This window comes from Lepisosteus oculatus, chromosome 10 (assembly GCF_040954835.1).
Source record: "Lepisosteus oculatus isolate fLepOcu1 chromosome 10, fLepOcu1.hap2, whole genome shotgun sequence".
Lineage (NCBI taxonomy): Eukaryota > Metazoa > Chordata > Actinopteri > Semionotiformes > Lepisosteidae > Lepisosteus > Lepisosteus oculatus.
In genome coordinates this window covers 14118332-14139766 of record NC_090705.1, presented here as the reverse complement: position 1 = coordinate 14139766, position 21435 = coordinate 14118332, and the positions used below count along the sequence as shown (strand labels likewise).

At 34.2% G+C, this 21435-nt stretch overlaps 1 protein-coding gene across 2 annotated transcripts; it reads right to left on the bottom strand.

The window, feature by feature from the left end:
- Nucleotides 1-5579: 5579 nt before the first annotated feature.
- Nucleotides 5580-11729, bottom strand: ndufs6 (NADH:ubiquinone oxidoreductase subunit S6). 2 transcript variants are annotated; one of them, XM_006635879.3, is made up of 4 exons: nt 11546-11728; nt 10454-10507; nt 7905-8027; nt 5580-5712 (listed from the first exon to the last, which is right to left on the bottom strand). In XM_006635879.3, the coding sequence occupies exons 1-4, from the start codon at nt 11693-11695 to the stop codon at nt 5644-5646; spliced, it is 396 nt and encodes a 131-aa protein (XP_006635942.1). In that variant the 5' UTR covers nt 11696-11728; the 3' UTR covers nt 5580-5643. The 2 variants fall into 2 exon arrangements, with proteins under 2 accessions (XP_006635942.1, XP_069051036.1); XM_069194935.1 differs by lacking the exon at nt 10454-10507 and having other exon boundaries at nt 11546-11729.
- Nucleotides 11730-21435: the final 9706 nt, after the last annotated feature.

The following is a 21435-nucleotide window of genomic DNA, read 5'->3' as shown; positions in this document are numbered from 1 at the left end:
AAAAAGCTGCATTTTCAAATCACGACAATCATCTGCCAATTCTTAATCTTTCCCCAGAAATAAATATTCAAAACCTTTATGTGTTTTCATTAAAAGAAGAATGTAAGAATATAAATCAGTGCTCTGCTACATTTGTACAAAATTGAGCAGTTATTTATTTTAAATCAGTTTTGTGAAGATATTAAATAACCTACAATGAACAACAAACTGGTGTATATGCAGATAAAAAATGTATCTTTGATAACATCATGGAACTATTCATCATATTGCAGATTCTGGTTGAACATCAATGCTTAGTATGCACTCCTTTGTACACAAAGCCAGATAAAAAGGTAACAAATGTGAATTTCTAAACAAAGCTACATGTTAAAGCATTCCAATAAATGACATCGCAAATATTGTCCAGATTTTAGCATATTCTGTCTTGGATGAAACTGAAGTTGCTGCTTTAACTGTTATGTAAATCAACAGTGACCTCTTTCTGTAAAAAATGGAATAACATGAAAGCAGGGATAGGGAATGGGATCTTAATATTGTCATAAAGGGAAAACTCAAAACACTGGTACAGACCGTAGTGCTCCATTAAAGTGTGTACATATTATAGAAAAATAAAATACTTTATGTCGTATGCATAGTTTAACAATTATTTAAAAAAACATTTGTCTCAGGGTATTTTGGAAGTCTTTCATGAATTGCAAATCATTCAGGAAGATACACATTTACATTCAACACAGTTGAAATAAAACTTTTCTTGCCATGTTGTATACTGCAGATTAACCTCTAGTTAAACATATATTTATGATATATTGTGAAATCTAACATTTAAATCAAACAAATCATACATGCTTGAGTAAAATGATTTCATGCCACAAGTACATTTGAAAAGACAAGGAAAGAAAGAGTAAACAATGAAAGATGAAATTTATTAACTATGTTGTTATGCTCTTTTTGACAGTTATTTAAGATATTTAATTATAAGTTAACAAACAAACAATAATATAACATAATCCCAAATAGAAACTAATCACAAAGTTGATCAGAGACAATGTAAGATATAGGTCAGTGTAGTTTTTTTTTTTCATTTTGCATTAGATTTATGCAAAACGGGCAAAAAATATTTCATTGGTTGCATAAATGTCAGTTAAACTAATTTTTCTGGAGGATGCCCTTTTCAGAGTGTGGCGAAATGTATTGCATTGGTATGCAGTGGATCGGCAACAGTAAAATGGGTGCCTATTGTAAAGACAGTATGGACTTCCAATGCATTAGGTTAAAGAGAATGTTTAGAAATTAAAATTAATAATAATATTTTTTTGTTAAAACATACCATTGTGGACAATATAAGTCTCTCAATCTTTATCGGAGAAATAAAGTACGTCTCCTGTAAAGAAGCTTGTTTTTACGGCCTATTGGCTAGTGTTCTGAGCTTGTATGCAGTGGTGTGGGAGCAGATGAAAGAATAATTTGATACCAAGGCTTGTGATTGTGTGATAAAGACACACATTATCATTTACAATTCAAGAAGTATTTTAATCTACGGACATAAATAATTCCTAACATAATAAAATGCTTCTAAAATAATGTAAACTATCAGCTTTTTTATTTTGTATTTTGTGGAAACTGACACTCCCCTCTCACTTGGAAATGAAATATTGTCAAGGTTACAATAAGTCAGAGTGCTCTGCCACTGTCTGAATTTTCAGCAGTGAGATCAGGTGACCATGAAACAGACACTGTTTAGTGATTCCCATCTACATAACTTCATTTTCTCACATGAGAACTACATGAGAACTACAATAACAGAACATAGTGTCACATTTTTACCTGAAATACCCTTTATGTCCTGTATATGACTTTTGTATTGCACTCTGTTTGCTCTCTATGTTTGAGGACTCTATGTTAAGCTGAATATATAATATTAATATATACTGTAAACTTAATATGAATTCATATTCATACAAATATGTCTGTTACAAAAAAACAATTCCGCTGGGATTGAGTGTCGACCACCAAGGGTAGTACGGGCATTCTGGGGGGGATCTTAGAGTTAGCCCTTACGTTGATCATCATTGGGTAATAATGGTCTAAAACCCTGTATTTAAACTTTATAGAGCCGTGACTGGCAGGAACTGGCTTTAATCCTTCTCTCGAACTGTGCTTCTTAAGTTCGACAAACATTATAGATGACAAACTGCTTATTTCAAAGCAATCAAAATAGTGTAAAACGTTTAAAGTTTAAATCCATCAAAAACAATGCACATTTCATATTTATAATTATGCTTCAGAATATAAATCAGTTACAAAAACAGCTGTGTATTATGTCAATATTTATTCAATCTCTTTCCTAAAAAATGTAGGAAACGGTTTCTGTGAAAAGGGGTCTTACTGACTTACTGATCACAGGGGAAACAAAATTGTTTAACATGAGTCCATTGTAGCATGCTGTAAATACAGTCCCAGTGATTTTGTTGTTTGTCGCCTGCCAATACATTCCCCTTTTGCAGATTAGCAATCAGAGATGCCACCTGATACCAGATGATGCCAGCTGAAAACATGATCCTGAATGGGAGTATTTTATTTCTGTCACAAACCAAAATAGAAAGAAATATTAAATCGTTTCTATAGTTCTGGCTTCTTGTGTTAGTAGAGCACTATTGAAGAGCTGAGTGTCCTATATTTTCGTATTTTTGTTGTACCCTCGGGACTGCTGGATGTCCAAAATTCTGACACTGGTGAAACAAAGCTTTCAAATACACAGCACATGGCGGGATTATTATATTTCCTGTCAAAAAGATTAGACAAGATCAAATTAATTTTTCTAAATTCTGCCAACTTTTTTTGTCCCTAAATCCAGCTTTGAAATACCATCTTTTTGTAAGCATAATACACAGCTTTCAAATTCCATCAATGGAATTTGATGGAATATAGCCCTTTCTCCTTTATTCATCTGAAAAGCTCACACCGCCCATTTACACTTGCAATAGTTAAGCTGTTTATGTTCCCATTCACCAGTTACACAGGCTAGCTAGTGTAAACACAGCAGTATCTTTTTAATTGTGCTGTTTCTACCCTTGCTCCTCTGTCGAATTAGTACCCTATCTATGCCAGATTAAAGCAGATCTGAATGCATTTGTCACTGAATCAGCTTAAACTTTACTCAGCGTGCATGTGGGAACACGATAACACCGGATGCTGTTTGCAGAGCGGGATTTCTAAATCTTTGCTGCCCTGGTCCTTTGCTAGATATTCTCCCTTGTTTGGCAAAGATATTTGTTCTTGCAGTGGGACTGTATTCAGATACAAGTGCCCAGACAACTATAAATAGTGACTTCCCTTTGTAATATGCATTGAATTCAGACATGTTAAGATTTTACAGGAACAATTGTAAAAAAACATCAATTAAAATGAAAAAATATTTTAAACTCAATTCAAATTCTAGTAAATATCCAGCTTCCTATAGTGTATTTGTGCAGGTATCAACTACCACACTAAATACCTAGCAGGATTACATGATCTGATGCCAATTAAATTCACTATACACTTGAACTAAGGAAAAATAAAATGTTTGTTAAATGGTTAGTTATGATGAGAGTCCAAGCACAGACCCCCAGAAGTACTGAGACAAAGATTATTTCTGCTATTTTTGCAGCATTATTGCTTTACTGTCAAGCAATTTGTATTTATGATTATGTAACATTAATAATGCAATATATAAACGGTATATATTTCTGGGTTATTGCATGCATACATTTGATCACTTAGTACAATAACATACTTTGCATTCTATCTGCTGATTTCAAGTAACCAGTAAATATTGGGACACATTCATTGTAAGTTCAGATTGCAAAAGTCTGTATTTAAGGCAATAACTGTACCAAATTTACTAAATTTAATTCTTGCAGCCACTCTGATGGTTTGCCTGTTTGGGGTCCTGTGACTATATTTTTTTCTTCAGCATGTAAAATACGTACTCAATTAAATGTAAAACTGGAGGCTGACACAGATGCTCCACAGATGATTTGGTGTATTTTTAGAGGATCTGTAGTTCCTTCATTTCTTAAAAGTTTATGGACAGAAGAGACCAACAAAAAACTTTACCAAAGTGATGGGAAAGTTAAATTGTGAAGAACAGAACTAAATACATGTAGTATATGCATATTTTGTATATTGATGCATAAAAAATGCAACACAGAAGTCTAATGGATTAAATATTTTAAACATAAAATAACAGAAAATTGACCAATACAAATCATGGAATTTTATGTTTTCAGTGACATTGCAAAGTTATTATTGCTTATGACCTCCAGTCAGCTGCTGAAGATTGGCAGGTCTCAGTTGCCTCCTGCTGATGGCATTAGTTAAGATTAACCCACACATGCTCTATTGGACTTGGCCATGTCAAGACCTCAGCCTGTTTTCTTGAAGTCAAGCCATTGTAAACCAATGCAATATGTGATCTTTTAACAAAACCACTTCCAAGTTGGCTAGCACAAATGCAAAAAAGGAAAAAAATGTTTGTTCAAGTACAAGGACAATGTATCACTGAGTAATAAGGTTGCCCTTAAATCTGCACCAACAGGGTTCTTGTGCTAGTTTCCTTCCCAAATTAACATATTTCTACTGTCCCATCAGTTGGCTTGAGCACCACAACTATCAGCATAATGCTCACCATCTTCCATCAATTCTGTCAAGGGCAAAAACAAACACCTCTGCCACCAAGTCAAATATTCTCTGATCCATAGAATACAATGATTTTGTCTCATGGCTATTCAAGATTACTCCTGAATGTCCTCCAAGTATAAAGAGCATCTTTATACAGTGAGCTACAGGCATTTTGCTGATGTATGGGTGATTTGTTTCAGGAACTACTTGTGGTGTACTCACTGCAGTCTGAAACAAGTTACGCAGATGGGGCAGACCTGGGCCAATAGGGTGACTCCTGCTATCCAGGACACAGCCTATTCCTCACTGAGCCAGTATCAGTGCTATACATAGGTTCATTCCTGCAAGGTGTGGCTTTTGTGTGTAACAAGGTTTCATAAAAGTATGAAGGCTTAAATGTATGAAAATTAAAAATCCTGGCAGTACAAAAAAGTTAAATTAGTAAATTTATGACTTCCTAAATATGTTCAACAACTACTTACTGTAAATGGCTCTCTACTTTTCAAGAGTAAATAAAATCAAGACTTAATAATAGCTGTCATGTTCCACCTTAAGGAAGTACGTTTTAGAAAAGGAACATACTCTCAACAGAATTAAGACCGCTAATTATGTACATTCTATCCACTAATTTTCAGATTGTAAATAAATAACACTGAATATCACACAGTGTAATTAAATTTGTGGTTTATCCTACTGTATATTCTAACACTATCATAGTATTAGGATGGAACAAATGCAGCCAGCAAAATAAACAATGGGTAAGCTACTATAACAGGCTTTAAAATGACTACTAAAAAAGCCTCAGTACTAAAGAAGGAACCTACAGGCAGATAATAATATAATAAACCAAATTAAAAAGTCCACATACCGAACGAAATTTAACCAGTCTTCACCCCTTAAACAAACAAGCAAAAAGGTCATTGGGAAATAATTTATTATCCATGTAAAGTTCAGGTAGTTACAGACAACGAGAAAGGAGCTTCAATGATGATGTGTCTGCTTGAACTGGAGCCCACAATAGCCACATGTCCCGACTTTAGTATCTTTGTCCTAAGAAAACAAAAGGTCACTATTAGACTGGTAAGATCAATGTTTCATGTATACTTAGAGGCATAAAGTAAATGATATTGGTCCAGAAATGTCATAAGAAACTAGCAAAAACATTTCCACATTCTATGGACACATAGATCCTTTTAATACAGTCCCTTTAAGATAGGTACCTTCAAGTAGCAATTAAATCCACAGTTTTTCTGTAAACGTATTCTGCACTTTTCTAAATGTTTAATACTCCACTTCAACTTCCACTCTTGTTCATAAAATTAATATCGTATGGTCCTACAACCAAGCAGAGGAATTTAAGGCTCAGCTACCCTTTGTCTGGCTTCACTATGACATACATCAAGCCCTACGTGTTTCCTAAAAAAGGTCTGTGAATGCTGACCTGAGACCACTTAAAATACTTACCTCTGTAACAGTCTAATGTAATTACATCAATGAGCACAAATATAAGTCAAAGACTAAGAAAAGGCAAACATTCCTAAACTTATAAACCCCTTTGGTTTTGTCCAGAGTTAACTTTTTACATAAACTGTTATATACATAAAAAAGATGAAGTGGGGGTTTAATGTTCAGCTTTATTTAGAACATATATACGTTGGTGGTTTCAAATATTTTCTTGAAAAACACATTTTCTCACATTGAAAAGACAGCTCATTGGTGATGACAGGCAAAATAGCCTTTTCTCATTCTTGACAATTCTAATCCTGTTAAATGCATTTATCTTCATATAGCAATTCTATCACCCTCCAAAACTGTTTTTTTCAACACTTGTTGATATGACGTGACCCAGCATAAGGATTCAACGCAATAGATCAAAAATGCTTTTTTTAATGAGTAATGATATAAAAGATTCATGTCTATTTTATACAAAGCCAGAATCTCAAAAAAAATGTTTCAAGTGAATATTTCCAAAATGTAAATGCTTCTGAAAAATGAGATGGACAAAATTATATAAGCAATTCCTTTTAATGCAATTATAGTAATATGTAGAGCATATATTTATGTGTTTTTAAAGCAACTGTTTCAGATGGTTTTCTTTTAATACATTTATTTTAGAATGATAATATTACAAATTCTAAGCATTCTTTCATCTGGTTATAACACATCTATGTAATTGGAACATTGCTAAATAATCTGGTATATAGGCAAATTGTTATCCTATGTCTACAACCCCCAAACCCCACCCCCTAGACATAAATGTATACATTCAGCACAGCAAAGCCCATTTCAGTCAAAACAACAGTGATCTTGTTACTTGCTCTGAATCAACACCACAGTGTTTACATTAAATGATAAAAAAACAGTTGTAGTGCTTATTCAGGGGCAGTGTTTATTTGTCCCTGAAGTACCACTTTTATGATAAAAGTGATTTCACAGCAACAGTGAAATGCACATATAATAAGAGTATATTCAGATTTTATCTTTTTTTATTTATAGAAGAACTGCAATGTTGGGGCTGAGTATGTAACTGCTGTGGGAAAAACTGGGAGTGAATTCCCCTGTATGTTGCGTATTTTTTTAATTATTTCAATTAACTTTTGGCAGGAATGCCATTTACTACTATGGAGGTTGAAGTTCAAGTAGGTGCGCATACCCGAAGAAGGCTCCACAGCCTTAACATTGTGTCTCTTTTCTTTTCAGCATAGAATAAACCTTTACTTGTTCCTTTGCAAAACAGGTTTAGTATTGTTTTCTTTTCGTTAATGTATTTGGAGCAGTCACTTCATGTTTTCTTTTTTTTACAATTTAAGTGAACAGAGAGCTCAAAAACAAATAGGTGTTAAACATTTGTATTCTATTCCCACTTTAGTATTTACTATGCATTTCATTAATTTATTATGTAGTACAGCAATCAATTTGAATGGTAGCCTCGATCATTTTTATGTGCAGCATTAACTCACAGAAATTTATTTCAAATACGTGTATTCACAGGTAGTATTAAACCTAAGGAGGTAAAAGTAATCTGGGTTGTTTACAATAAATATTAACAAGAGTACAGTTCACAATACAATTATGTTGCTTCTTTGTACCACCAATATATGCTGCTTTGGGAAGATTAGTAAAAAGTTGTTAGGGCACCAGAGGGCAAATGTGCTACATAGAACATATAAGACACTAAATGGCATGTTATGAGAAAATTAATTAAAAGGTCAGGTTAAGCAGATGAGATAAAGCCTAATTACCAGATTAATGTAGACTCGGGGGTGTCCCAGAGCTCCTCCTCCCCCATCACAAGAGACCACTCTGCTCTCCACTTCTTTAACAGGCTCCTCAGCCACCAGGTTTATGGCAAAGTTCTCATTAACCTGCATTTACCAGAAAATACAATACAGATGTAGCTGAGAATTCTTTTCTCTTATATAAGGTAAACTGAGTTCACATTATTGTCATACACTTTAAAGTAAACTGAACAACAAGGCAAAGGCAGGCCTACAGCATAAGGTCTGTAGCCAACAAAACAGGTCATATAAACCTCTTATAACAGTCATCTTGGAAAATCGTTTGCTTCACACATTTGATAAACATTTTTACTAAAATACATGATTGCATATCACAACCAGATATTGATGTGACAAGTGTATTACTTACCTTGCTTTTAAAGAACACATTACTCTTTGATTATATGCCTAATTGCGCTATTGGGATTACCTATTTTAGCATTTTGTATTTTAATCTCTCATGTAGAAATACTTTGTTTAAGGCTTTGACAGCAAACCATATTGCAGAAATGCCCATTTCTTTATTCTCCTTTTTCCCCCAATCAAAGGCACGTGTGCACACAATCACTTGAAGAGTGAAATTCCACCTGAACTGTTTTGCAGACAAAAAGGTGATGTACTCTAAGTTTTGCCAACAGTGCAAAGCAGATGACGATAAAAAAAAATTAATGCAAATTGAGCAGACGTGCTTCGGCAGCCTCTAGGAAATAGGCTAGCTTCAATGTCTGCTTTCCTTCAAACTTGCAGAAACATCCATCCAGAACAGATAACATACTCTGCCCATCAGTAGATCAGTGACAACTAACTGTCACACTAGAGCGCCTTTTGAAAGAAAAAAAATGTAGGAGAAAAAACTGGAGACCCATTTAGATAACTTGGCAGCACATGCTCAAAATATAACTGGAAAAGAAGAGAAGATGGGAGAACTGTGGTGTTGATGGAAGCAGATGAAAAAACACTTATGGATCAAAACTGATCATATGTTCTAAAAGAAAAGTTGTGCTGGTGACATCCTTTCATCAAGATGAGATAAGCAATGAGATGATGCGCTGTTCCCATCAGCAGCTGACTGACAAGAGAAATGTCCACACAATGGACGTGTTACCATTTACAGTAATGCAATGTCGGAATGAATGACACTGCCAGTAACCTCACAGGTTATGCTAACAGACATCAAGGCACCAATCAAGGCTGCTGAAAGGCCCAGCTTTAAGTGTTTAGATGGGCACTTTCCGCTCCACCGTTCTCAACTGACAAGTACCCTAAAAACCACTGTCAGTTATACAAGCACCAATATGACCCTACGGGCCTCGTCAGTGCAATTCAGAATTAATGTAAATGTGCATAAGATATAGCCCATTGTACTGTGAAGCATTGCCAAAATGTAATATTCAGGTCTGCAAGTTAATATAGGAGAAACAGAGAGGTTTCTTAAACAGTTCTAACAATTGCCTCTATTTCATAGTGTCAGACATTTCACCAACTTCAGCCTGTCATCTTTAAAAGTTTATAGGCTTTTTAGTTACCATTGTGTATGTAGCCTACATTTATTACTTTAAACAGAATTTTCTACCTTTTAATGCCAAAGCAAGCAAGTAGGGAGCACAGCAAAACTTAAGCCTTCAGGTTAAACCCTAATCAACTAAATCTGCACAGACTATTTCAGATGGTCAAGTGTCAAGAATACAATATAAAATGTAATCTCACTTAACTAACAAATAGCCCTTAGATTGTCCAAGCTTTACTAACTACTAAAATAATACTAAAAAATAAAACATGAAGGCACAATACCTCTCTCTCATGCATGACTCCAGGATGGCCAATTCCATGCCATTCTAAATTGTACTTTAAGCTGATAATGTATGCACAATGCAATAAGATGGTTTCTGATTGAAAACAAAATACAACTATTGAATTTTCTATGCAGTGACTGGATATTAGAATTCTCATCTCAGATACACAGCCACATTTAACACACTGCCAGAATAATAAAAAATACATCTAACCTCCTAGAAACTGACAGTGAAGGACTCAGATGTAAAAGAAAATCACTACTATAAATATTGTTCTAAAATTGTCAACATGTAAATGAGGTTTATATTGTTTCACCATGCTTCACTGACATCAGCAGTTCACGGTCTTTTCTCTTTATAACAGTGGGCTTAAAAAAAAACAATAACTAGGGACTGCAAGCTTGTAATAAAAGCTAATTTCACTACACATACATTTTACCTGGAGTTAGCATTTAAAGTTGTGCTTAGCATCAATATTTTGTATTTTAGATTTTTTTTAGAACATTTAGGAGCCTAAATGTTAATCATTTAAAGAAACTTAAAATAAAAAAGGCTTAAGTAAGTACCTGCATCAGCATGCATAGGTTGCAAAGGAACAAGTAAATGTTTATTCCATGCTGAAAAGAAAAGAAGGCTCCACAGCCAAAATGTTGTATCTTTTTTCTTTTCAGCACAGAATTAACCTTCACTTTATTTCATAAAAAAAAAAATACCGCTCACCTCTTTCTGTCTTCCAACAAATCTGGCTCGTCTTAAGTCTTTCTCATCATAAACCTAAAACAGTAACAATTAACTTACAAAGGTACATCTGGAAAGATGTGCTTACTAAAATAGTAGACATATCAGAATAAATGGTCTCAGTCTTAAAAAAATCTCTAATTTTACAAAAATATCTACAAAATGGATGGAGAACAAAACATGCTCGTTTTACAAAAGGTTATCACCAACAAATAACGATTTATACTAAAGCAAAGATTATTAAAATATATGTATATCTGCAGTATTTTATACAGGATCTCTGCATTTCTTTACGTTATTATTTTTTTACAACAGCAGTATTAATGCTGGGCAAACCAGTATCCCCTCCAGAAAACTGACTGGTACACAAGTTAAAGATCACTACAGTAATTATATAGTACACATTTCTTTCATCACATTACTATGGCAGTTTAGAGCTTAAAGAGACCAACACGCATGCATAATTGGGTAAATTGACCATTTTTACTTGCTACAGAAATCTTAGTAAAAGCCATATTTTACAAGATGTAGACAATGAGACTGAACGTTATGACTATGAGAAAGGATACTGAACAGTTACTCACTTCTGGTTACTGGTTTATCAAGTATAAACATTAAGTTAATTTCAAACAACAGGTATTTGATTATGGCCTTCAAAACATATCTTCATATTGGTTACAGGATAAAGCAGGATATTAATGATTCAACTGTAGCATTAGACAAGCAAAGAATAAAAGGAATTTTAAATAATTTAGTTCACACTAAATCCAAATACTCATACAGGACATTCTAGTTTATGTTCAATGGAAATTAGCGAACACATTAACACCATTGTTAAAATAGAGAGACCTGAACCCATTTATTGTATTATGCTATTTTCATTGAATAGAAAAAAATGTTTTTGAAACAGGTACGAAAGACATTCCCGGAAAATATTAAATATTATTTATGCAGAATACTTTCTTTTATTTAATATATGTCAACTTATAATTCAAGACAGTTACAGGTAACACTATTGAACTAATGCGTAATTTAAAACACTTTTCAAGTTTGTCTATTTTTATTTTGTATTACCTGTCCTGTGTGAGTAACTTTCTCCCCAGTACTTGATACAAGAGCACCATATCGATAAGAAGGGACGCAGGACACTTTCAAGGGTGCCAAAATAAGCTTGGGATTCTTTATGTTTGTGAAGGACAACAGCTTCTGTATGGAAGCAGCCATATTTCCCTGGACTCAGTACCCACAATTCCTTGCAAACTGCTCTTGAGCATGACAGGTGAGCATGGTTCTGGGTCCTAGTGCGTTCAAAGGACAGAGAAATAATTGTTGGATTGTTTTATTTATTTGTATATGGCACTTTTTCTATATACATTTTATTATATACATAGTTTACAATTTTAATTTGAGTAGCTAAAACAAACTAAACAAACTGAACTTCAAAGCAGTTAATTAAACCATTTTCTAAAGCACGTTAATGTCAAGGCACAGCTGTTATTCCTCAGGTTCATGCTGAATCTAAAAATCCAATAGAAAATAAAACTATTAACAGTCTCTTATTCGTCTGTCATTAATTAAATGTGATACAATTTCATTCTATATACTAGAATGAAATTCTAGTATATAGAATGAAATTGTATCACATTTAATTTATGAGTATTTGGATTTAGTGTGAACTAAATTATTTAAAATTCCTTTTATTCTTTGCTTGTCTAATGCTACAGTTGAATCATTAATATCCTGCTTTATCCTGTAACCAATATGAAGATATGTTTTGAAGGCCATAATCAAATACCTGTTGTTTGAAATTAACTTAATGTTTATACTATATACATTCTATATACATTCTATATACATCTATATACTGGGGCATTAGGTCCATGTGGGTCCTAATGCCCCAGTATAGTGACGGGGACACTATACTGTAAACAGGCGCCGTCCTTCGGATGAGATGTAAAACCGAGGTCCTGACTCTCTGTGGTCATTAAAAATCCCAGGGCGCTTCTCGAAAAGAGTAGGGGTGTAACCCCGGTGTCCTGGCCAAATTTCCCCCCTGGCCTTTACCCCATCATGGCCTCCTAATAATCCCCCTCTATGAATTGGCTTCATTACTCTGCTCTCCTCCCCACTGATAGCTGGTGTGTGGTGAGCGTTCTGGCGCACTATGGCTGCCGTCGCATCATCCAGGTGGATGCTGCACATTGGTGGTGGTGGAGGGGAGTCCCCATTACCTGTAAAGCGCTTTGAGTGGAGTGTCCAGAAAAGCGCTATATAAGTGTAAGCAATTATTATTATTATTATTATTATTCTAAGTAATAAAAGCATCATTTCCGGCGGACCAGCGAGCATGAAATGACACTAGGACCCCGCGGAATAAAGGAAGGTCTTCACGTGTTCAGTGACTTCTCTGAAGTCACAGGAAACAAGCGGTCTGTGGCGTACGGCGTTTTTCCGAAAATCTTGAGAGAAAAGAATAACAAAATAGTCTTTCTGCAGCTAAAATACAGGTTTGGGTAGTTTTCTGTTTCTGCTTATTTACCGATCCCACTTTATTCAAAGGATTCTACCATATTTACTATAGAATAGGCCTTCTTCAACACGTTGAAAATTATGCTTCAATGTCACTCATTTGCTGTTACTAGTTTATCGTAAATTTCTTTGCATATCCGTACGTCGGTAACATCGTTGTATTAAGGTGGTTTATATCAGAGCTATACCGAACTAGCGTACTAGCCACATCTACATTTAAAAATAGTGGAGAGCATGAGAAACGGCCTCAATAAAACAAGAAATTCTGAAATTTAATATTAATGAAAAAATATACAGGAACCATACTTCCTGTGTCTATGTGTACTTTAAGCACAAGTAAAAGAATATTAAACTTTTTTCATAAGGGAATTGGGAGAATCGTTACATTAAATGTCACGTTATCTTCGTGTGCCTTCTAATAATGATCTCTCAGCTGCCATACTGTATTATTATAACAGGCAATCCAAGTATATCCAGTATTTGTGTGTTCTGTATTTTGCAGGTCCTGATGCAATGGCATTTGTTGTGCTGAAGCGGTTGACCACTTCATTCACTAGGCAACTCTCATACCTGAGCAGATACACAGCAAATCCATCCTCATGTCATACAGAAGCATACAGATGTCTGTCATCTGTGGCAGCTTTGCAGCCGAAGATGTTAACATCTGTTTTTGCTATGTATGGACCAAAGGATGTGCCTGTATTGAGATGGAGCCGGCTACCGGGTTTACAGCAGTTAGCAGGAATGAAGACGAAGACTGCGTTAAAAAGACGCTGTCAGGACTGCTTCTTTGTTCGCAGAAGAGGAAGACTGTTCGTTTTTTGCAAGACCAATCCTAGACACAAGCAACGTCAAGGATAAATGTAAATTTAAGAACTTGAGGGAGTTGGGGATATCTCATAAAGTTTGTAATCATAATGCATTTCTTTTTGTGATAGATGTTTTCCAGATGTCACAATGAAAGTAAAAGTAATGTGATCAAATTGTGAACAGAACTTTTTTTGCACTTTAAAACTACCATAGCTACATTTTTCTGTTTTTAAGCACTTATATTTCCAACATTCAAGTTTCTACATTCTTCTCACTTTTATACCCATAATGATGCATTTAATAAAACTGCAAGTGAATGTGAAGATAGCAGGGTAACAATACAACTGATCCAAAAATTAGCAACCTCAAAAACAACATGCTAAAGTGGCTTTGAATAACAAAAGCAATACAGACTTTTTTTTTCCATACTAAACTTCTTGAGTTCATATTTGTCATGGATAGAGTTAGGATTTTTTCAAGTGGTAGTGTGTACAGTATATATGTTATGGTTATCTGACATTAAGCACTGTAAATCTAGTGCTTCCTAAATGAATGCCAAAAAAAGAATAAGCTGTTACATATTTACCTTTGAACTGTAGCCTAACCCAGCAGACAATTGGTGCAAGACGGAATACCCCTGGAGGGGATACCAGTTCATGACAGAGCACATGCAGAAAAAACAACTCAGGCATGTTATGTTTTGGCTGCTGGAGGAAATTGAAGCATGTGGTGGAAACCCACACAAACCTAGAGACAGCATGCGAACTTCACACAGAAGGCATCACAGGCACGAATAGAACCCCTGCCCAAGAGCTACAAGCCGTAGTGACCTAAAGAGCCATAAACCTAAAAGGTATTTCAGTATGTTGAATTCTTATTGACAAAATAAACGGAAGAATATGAAGGGATAGTGTGCTTAATAGTTTGGTTTTAACATGCCAGACTGAGGAAATGAGGGTATTGGTCAAAGGTCAGCAGTGACACAGCATCTCAATTAGGGAATGACTTATTTTTACCCATTTTCCAGTTAAATGGTAATAAAAGACCAGTACACTAACTTAGTCTCGTATTTCTGGAATGTTGTTTTTGTAACATTGTTTGAAACGGCTTAAAGAGCAAGCAGTGACATTTGTAAAAAAGCTTACACATGTTGCTGCATCTGAGTAATATGCCTGTGGCTTTTCTTGCTATTACACAGATCTTTATAACTTACAAGTTTAATATGCAGTGTAATCATCGTTAAAGGTCTTTCAAAGATAGTGTCCCATTAACTGGGCTGGAACAGCAGTTTGTTCTCTCATAACTGCTGTAAGAACCTTAACAAAAATTACTGCTTAAGCTTTAATTTTGTTTTTTTGTTTCCATACCATATCTTCAGTCAACATTATTAACAGAAGGGGCATAATAGCTATACATATGAATGAATCCTGCTGACCAACAATACTAATTAAATACTCTTTCCTAAAGAAAACTTCACAGGCAAAAATGTTTTTCAGTCTTTTTTTCTTTTGCTTTTCAACATGGAATCTACTTGTTCCTCAGCTCCCCACTCTAACCTCATTATAATTATAAATATAATAAATATTCCTGCTGGCCAGTTATGTGTGAAAAGTCTTAAAATTCTAAGTTCATATGTCACTTCCTTTTTAGCAGTAGTTAAGTGCTATATTATGTCTACCTGCAGCTCAAAATGTAATTTTGTACCTGTACAGGGGACAATAGTCTGACCTTCACAACTACTATAACTCTGCCACTTACAGGTAGCTGTTCTGAAATTATTTCAGCAAACAGCGATCTTGTATGGTGCTCAACAGAGTTCTGTATTCCATATTTGCCTACACTTGTCATTGCATTATCATATCTGAAACCATTTATTGAAGTGAAAAACAAGAAACATGTATGGAACTGCTGTTGAAAGATGAACAGATACATATAAGAGTTTGCAATGCTCTTGTTTTATCACAAATATCAGAGGTAAAGGGATGCCTGCTATGAAAAACAGACACACAATCCTTCCACCACATTACAGCCTTCCTGCGGTTCTCATACAAGTTATGAGTCAAGATTAACTGAAGAGGAATTTTAATACACTTTAAATGGAAGCCTCACAGAGGGGGACATACCAGGTGATTAATATTTATTTTATTAATGCCAGGATACCTCTGTACTTTGGAACGTAGCTGCAAAATCTTTTCTTTTAAAATGTGTAATGTGTTTACTAGATATAAAAGTTACCGTTAATTTAACACATTTTGGACAGATCAGCAGCAATATCTTAATGTGGAATGCAATTTTTCAATATACATGGGTTGCATGACTGATATTACATTATACTTCCATACAGAACCTTTTGTATTATACTAGTGTATTCTGAGAAACGGAGTATTAACTGCTAAAGTATTAATCTTTTCTAAAAACCTTAGGTGAATTTTTAATATTTGGTCATGCCAACAGGAAAAGTGAAATTAGCATTTAGACATTTAGTAGATAACAGTGCACATTATTATTTTTTTAACTAAAGTAAACCTTTGCCAGATTCAAGCAATATTTTAATAAGCATAAAATAGAATCTATTTACATATGTTAGTGATCCGTGAAGGTTACTATAACATTAAAGAGCAATATTTACCGCTTGAGTGGTATTCATTAGAAATTAACTACCACTTAAATTAATTCATAAGACTGTAATACTGGAGAAAAGAAGCAGTTGATCAACACATACTGACAAGCTAGCAATCACCAGCTTTATAAATGAATATATTAACCCTTGGGTGAGGATGTGCTACAACAGGATTGAGTTTATCCAGCTGTGTAAGACACACTGCTGTTTATTTAATGAACAGTCAATACCGTTGGAGCAATAGGAGGCTGAATGTCCATTATTTGATTTAGTTCTATCGATTCTATCAACATAGCAATAATACTGTACTGCACTTTTAACATCACTATTCCCATAAAATTATAGATTGTCAGCTACCTTCAAATTTTAAATATCTGCTCACCATCTAACATGACACGTAAGAATAAAGGTGATGCAATAATTCTGTCAAAGACAAATTTGCCATTTTGAATGTGCACCTTACCAAAAAATAATGGAATTTTCCAATTTTCTGTAAAGTGGGTTCACGCTTCTCTAAATGGGCATACAAATTCTTACGATTCTCCCTTTGTGTTTCATATTGCAGCTTAAATAACTGTGGGGCACTTGCTTTAGTACTTTGCCTCTCCAAGGTAAGATGGTCTTGCCCCAGTGGTTTACTTGACATAAATCTATTCTCCCTTGATACAGACATTCTATTATTTTGCTTGTACCCTTGCAAATTCTAATGGAGTTATTATTAACCTGTACCATGTAACTCTGTTTTCCCCCCCTGTATCCTTAACTTTACGGAGGGGAAAAGCATGTTGCCTGAGGCCACATGGAATAATACTATTGCCAAGTATGCAGTATGCAAGGAACAGATTTGTTTTTGTCCAAGTTAAACTTCTAATAGACAATTGTTTTACATACTGTATTGTATAAGCACCTTCTTTGTCAAACACAAAAGGCCTTTTGTTTGCAAATACTTATTAATATATTGTATATCTTTTGATAAACTGAAAATGAGAAAGTAAATGCTATTTGTCTTATCTTTTTTATTTACATTCTGTCTAGACCATGAATGTACAGCCTCTTGCTCGTACTGCCTTTCACTATTGAAATTTTAAGTAAACTCCCAGGGAAAAGAATTGGGGTGCATGCAAACGAGCTGTAGAAGTATTTATGGACATACTGTATCTATTACAGTACTGGAGTCCTCTTACCTTCAGAGGGTCTTCAAGGCAGGGGATAAGTAATATTTTTCAGCTGAAAACTATTTGAAAGTTGAAAGTATTTGATATTCTGTTAGTATTAAATAGGTAAGACTATGATGGAATCTGATCTAAGTATCCTTAGTTGATTGTACAGGAAAGAGGAAACTAAATAATTCACTGATGTATTGATTTTTTATCATCAATAGTATTAGTAGGATTACTCCTGTTTCTAGGACAATACTGTGGCTGAATAAAGTTTTACTGTACACTAAAGCTAGGGCAACATACTTTATGTACTTTTACTGTATTGTTATTGTAATAATAATACTATTTTTATATACTATTCAATGTAGCCAAATCTGCCCAAGTGCAAAATGATGGTGCTCACTACTGAGATACCAGGTACTATGAAAATGAAGAATTTGTAATGACACATGACACCTGTTTACTTATATGGAAGAACAGGACAGGGCAATCACAGTCTCCTTGGGACAAAAGAATAGTAAGTAGAGTGATCCAGGCATGGTACCACTACCCCAGCAACGGTGTAAATGGATTTATACGGATTTACATGGATTTAACAGCCCTTAGACCTCCTCCTCCCCATAGGATATAATAAGACAGCGATATATCAGCTGGTATGTGACATCATATCTGCTTTTTGCATTAAATGATAATTTGAGAATGTGCCAAAATCAATATATTCAAAGATTATTTATTACACTTTTTCCCAGTTCATTAAAAGGACAGCACTAATTTACCCAACTTGGTAACAGGAAGTAATGAATATTTTTAAAACTTTTGTTTCATGGCATTCATATTCATTATTCCATTATGAAGGTCAGCTGTACAAGAAGGGTTGGAATGCGAGTTATTGCGGTATCATTTGTGTTGTTTTCTTTATGATGGGTATTTTGTTTTATTGTGGAACAGCTTGTGATAAAAAATTAAGTGGATGCTAAGTGACTAATGCAATTTTGCAATCTTGGATATGGCCAATTAAAAATTAACAATGGAAATAATTAACTTTGATTGATTCGGAGAGTACTAAAACTTGGGCTCTGCTTTATAAGTTATTCATACAAATGTAAATTTCTCTTTCACTTACACCCAAAATAACATTATAACATGTACTATAAATTCTATGAGACTTTTAACTTATGTTCAGAACTTGTAGTGATTACATTATGCCTCTCTGCACACTGGAATGTTGAAATTTTAATTGTTTTTATTTTCATTTTTTACTGCATCATCTAATATGCATATAACCAGAGGTAAACAAGGATTCCTAGCAACATTTCATTTTGTAGCTGTTAATCCTCACCTTTTTTCTGGCACAGTTAGCTGTCATTTTACACTCTGTTTTTATTTTGCCATTCAGCTCTATAATGCAGCATATTCAATTAGCTTTGGAACATAAATGTCTTATTTTAATAGGTGGCTTTTTTGTTTTGATGTGGTCTGCAATAAATTTAAATGCTATAATGTACACATCTTAATTAAATAAGGACTTCACTGCACACGTTCCCTGAAGTTCTTATTGTGTGGGAGTAATTATCATATCTTAATGGATTATATAATATGCATATATCTGCTATGTCTGCATTTAATTTGTAACTTTATGTTTAGTCTATCACTAGGGCTCTGTATGCTGAGCTGTTAAGTTTCTGGTATAAATATTTTATAATGTAGTTATAATGTTAATATTAGTTAACTCTACCAGAATAAAATGTAAATGTCCCTGAAAAGTAATTTAATCCATGTTCATGGACATCTAAAACACCTAGGGGGTCATGCCTTACTTTCAATGTAGGGACATAAGATGAAAAATCCCCAAAAGTTAGGAACGCCTGACAAACGACATATGTGGAAAGTTATGCTCAATGGAAATGTCTTTTTTACAGGAGAAAAAGTATAAGTAGACTTTAAGGATAAAATTATGAAAAATATATTTGTTTTTGTCATGTCATGTGTGTTTAAGTAACAATTAGAGCTCATCAGGTTAGTGTAGCCTTGTCCTGACATTTGTATCTGATCAACAAAGAAAATCTTGTTGTATGGTCTTATGTTTCAATTGGCTGCCACAGATGATTTGCTTGGGACTAAAGACTAAAAGCTTTGCTTCAACTTAAAGTCACAACACTTCTTTACCTAATTATAGATGTTAGTATAAAACAATTCTAATATCACAAGGCCAATAGAAGCATAATTTTTCCAGTTTTTCAATAACTGGGTGTATATACTATATATAAGTGGTACTTTTTACTTTCTCGTGAGTTATGCTGTGTTCAGCAGAAGTTATAAATCACCTTTCTATTTTCTATCCAACTAATTATTTTCCTTGGGGGATGGGATTGTTTAGGCCGCCTAAATAAGATTTGCCATGAGTGCTTGTTTTTTGCCTGGACTAATATTGCACTCCGCCCTTTTTCATTTCAGAAAGCAGAGACTGACTTGAATTTGTGTCACTTTTCATTGCCATTTAACAATTTAGTATTTCTTGCAGGTTCCAATAAAATTTCTGTATCCACACAGTCAAATAACTGTCAAGAATGTCTACTTGATCATGATGTTTGTTGCAATTCCATTATGTTCAACTGGGCTATAAAATCCCAAGACTATTAGTTTGATTCATTGTTGCATGGGTGCTTTCTTATTTCTGAATCAGTCACCCACTTTCTGGGTATATAGTAACTACAGTAACTGTACCAACTATATTTCTCTTATCTTAAATCATCCACAAAACCGTAGTAATAAGATCAGTCTGATATCTGAACTCTTATTGAAGTATGTGAGTGTGGATAGCTACAGTACATATTTACTCATTGCATATGTGTATTTCCTCATATTCTGGCTATGAATATGTTATGCATGTTTGTGTCTATATGTCTGCTCTGTAATTGACAGGCATCCAGGCTGAACCCTGCCTTGCACCTGTTGCTTGCTGGGATTAGTTCTGGCTTCTCTGCCACCATGTATTGGATAAAACAATTATTTCTAAATCCATTTTCTAATGGATCTATATTTATGATTATTTATTTTTTATCACTGAATTGCAATTCAAGGTGAACTTTGAAGATAAGAAACAATTTAATGTACAACCGAAAGTAGTATCTCTGAAATTGGTGGTCAATGTACAGTATGTACTGTACTTATAACTCAAAAAGGTTTTCACCCCCTTTCGTCAAATGTTTTCTATTTTTGTCATTAAATAATTGCTAGTATTTTCATGAAAGTATTTAGTAAATCTGGCTAATGATAATTTTGTCAACTAGTACAATATAAGCATTGATTAAATTTAAATAGCTTCTAATTCTACTTGTCATGTGAAATCACACTATACAAAGCAAACTTTTTGTTAAATTCTCACTTGTACCTAAGGAACCCCAGCATTTAACCAGCATTTTGCATTTTTCACAACATACATTTTAATGTATCAATCCACCCACCTTGATAATGAAAAGTAAATTGCTAATTAAAAAGGCAGCATAATAATCTTTTCAATATCACAGTAAGTGCTAGCCATGTTTATGTTATAGTTCATGTTGTGGTATATGTTATGTTCACATTTAAAAAGTCATACATTTCTGGAAAAGGTGAGTAAAAGACTACACTATACTTTCTTTTTAGATGTTAAAGCTGTATTCAGCAGTTTGTAAATGTAGCTTCAGCTTGCTTTTTGAGCCCACTTACTTTTCTGCAGTTGGATTTTTATTCTCTTGTTACTCCAAAAGGCGGAATACATCTTGACAACAAATGGATATAAGCAACCAAGTATGTTTCTTTCTACTTTATGCATATTACTAATACATATCCTGTTGGTAGCATAG

What these genes read in the sequence shown, in the direction of transcription:
- ndufs6 (XM_006635879.3), bottom strand. Translation starts at nt 11,695, where the DNA reads ATGGCTGCTTCCATACAGAAGCTGTTGTCCTTCACAAACATAAAGAAT. An exon ending in TTGTTGGAAGACAGAAAGAG is followed by an intron (nt 8,028 to 10,453) that starts GTGAGCGGTATT and finishes TGGTAAATGCAG; the next exon opens with GTTAATGAGAACTTTGCCAT. An exon ending in CCCGAGTCTACATTAATCTG is followed by an intron (nt 5,713 to 7,904) that starts GTAATTAGGCTT and finishes TTGTTTTCTTAG; the next exon opens with GACAAAGATACTAAAGTCGG.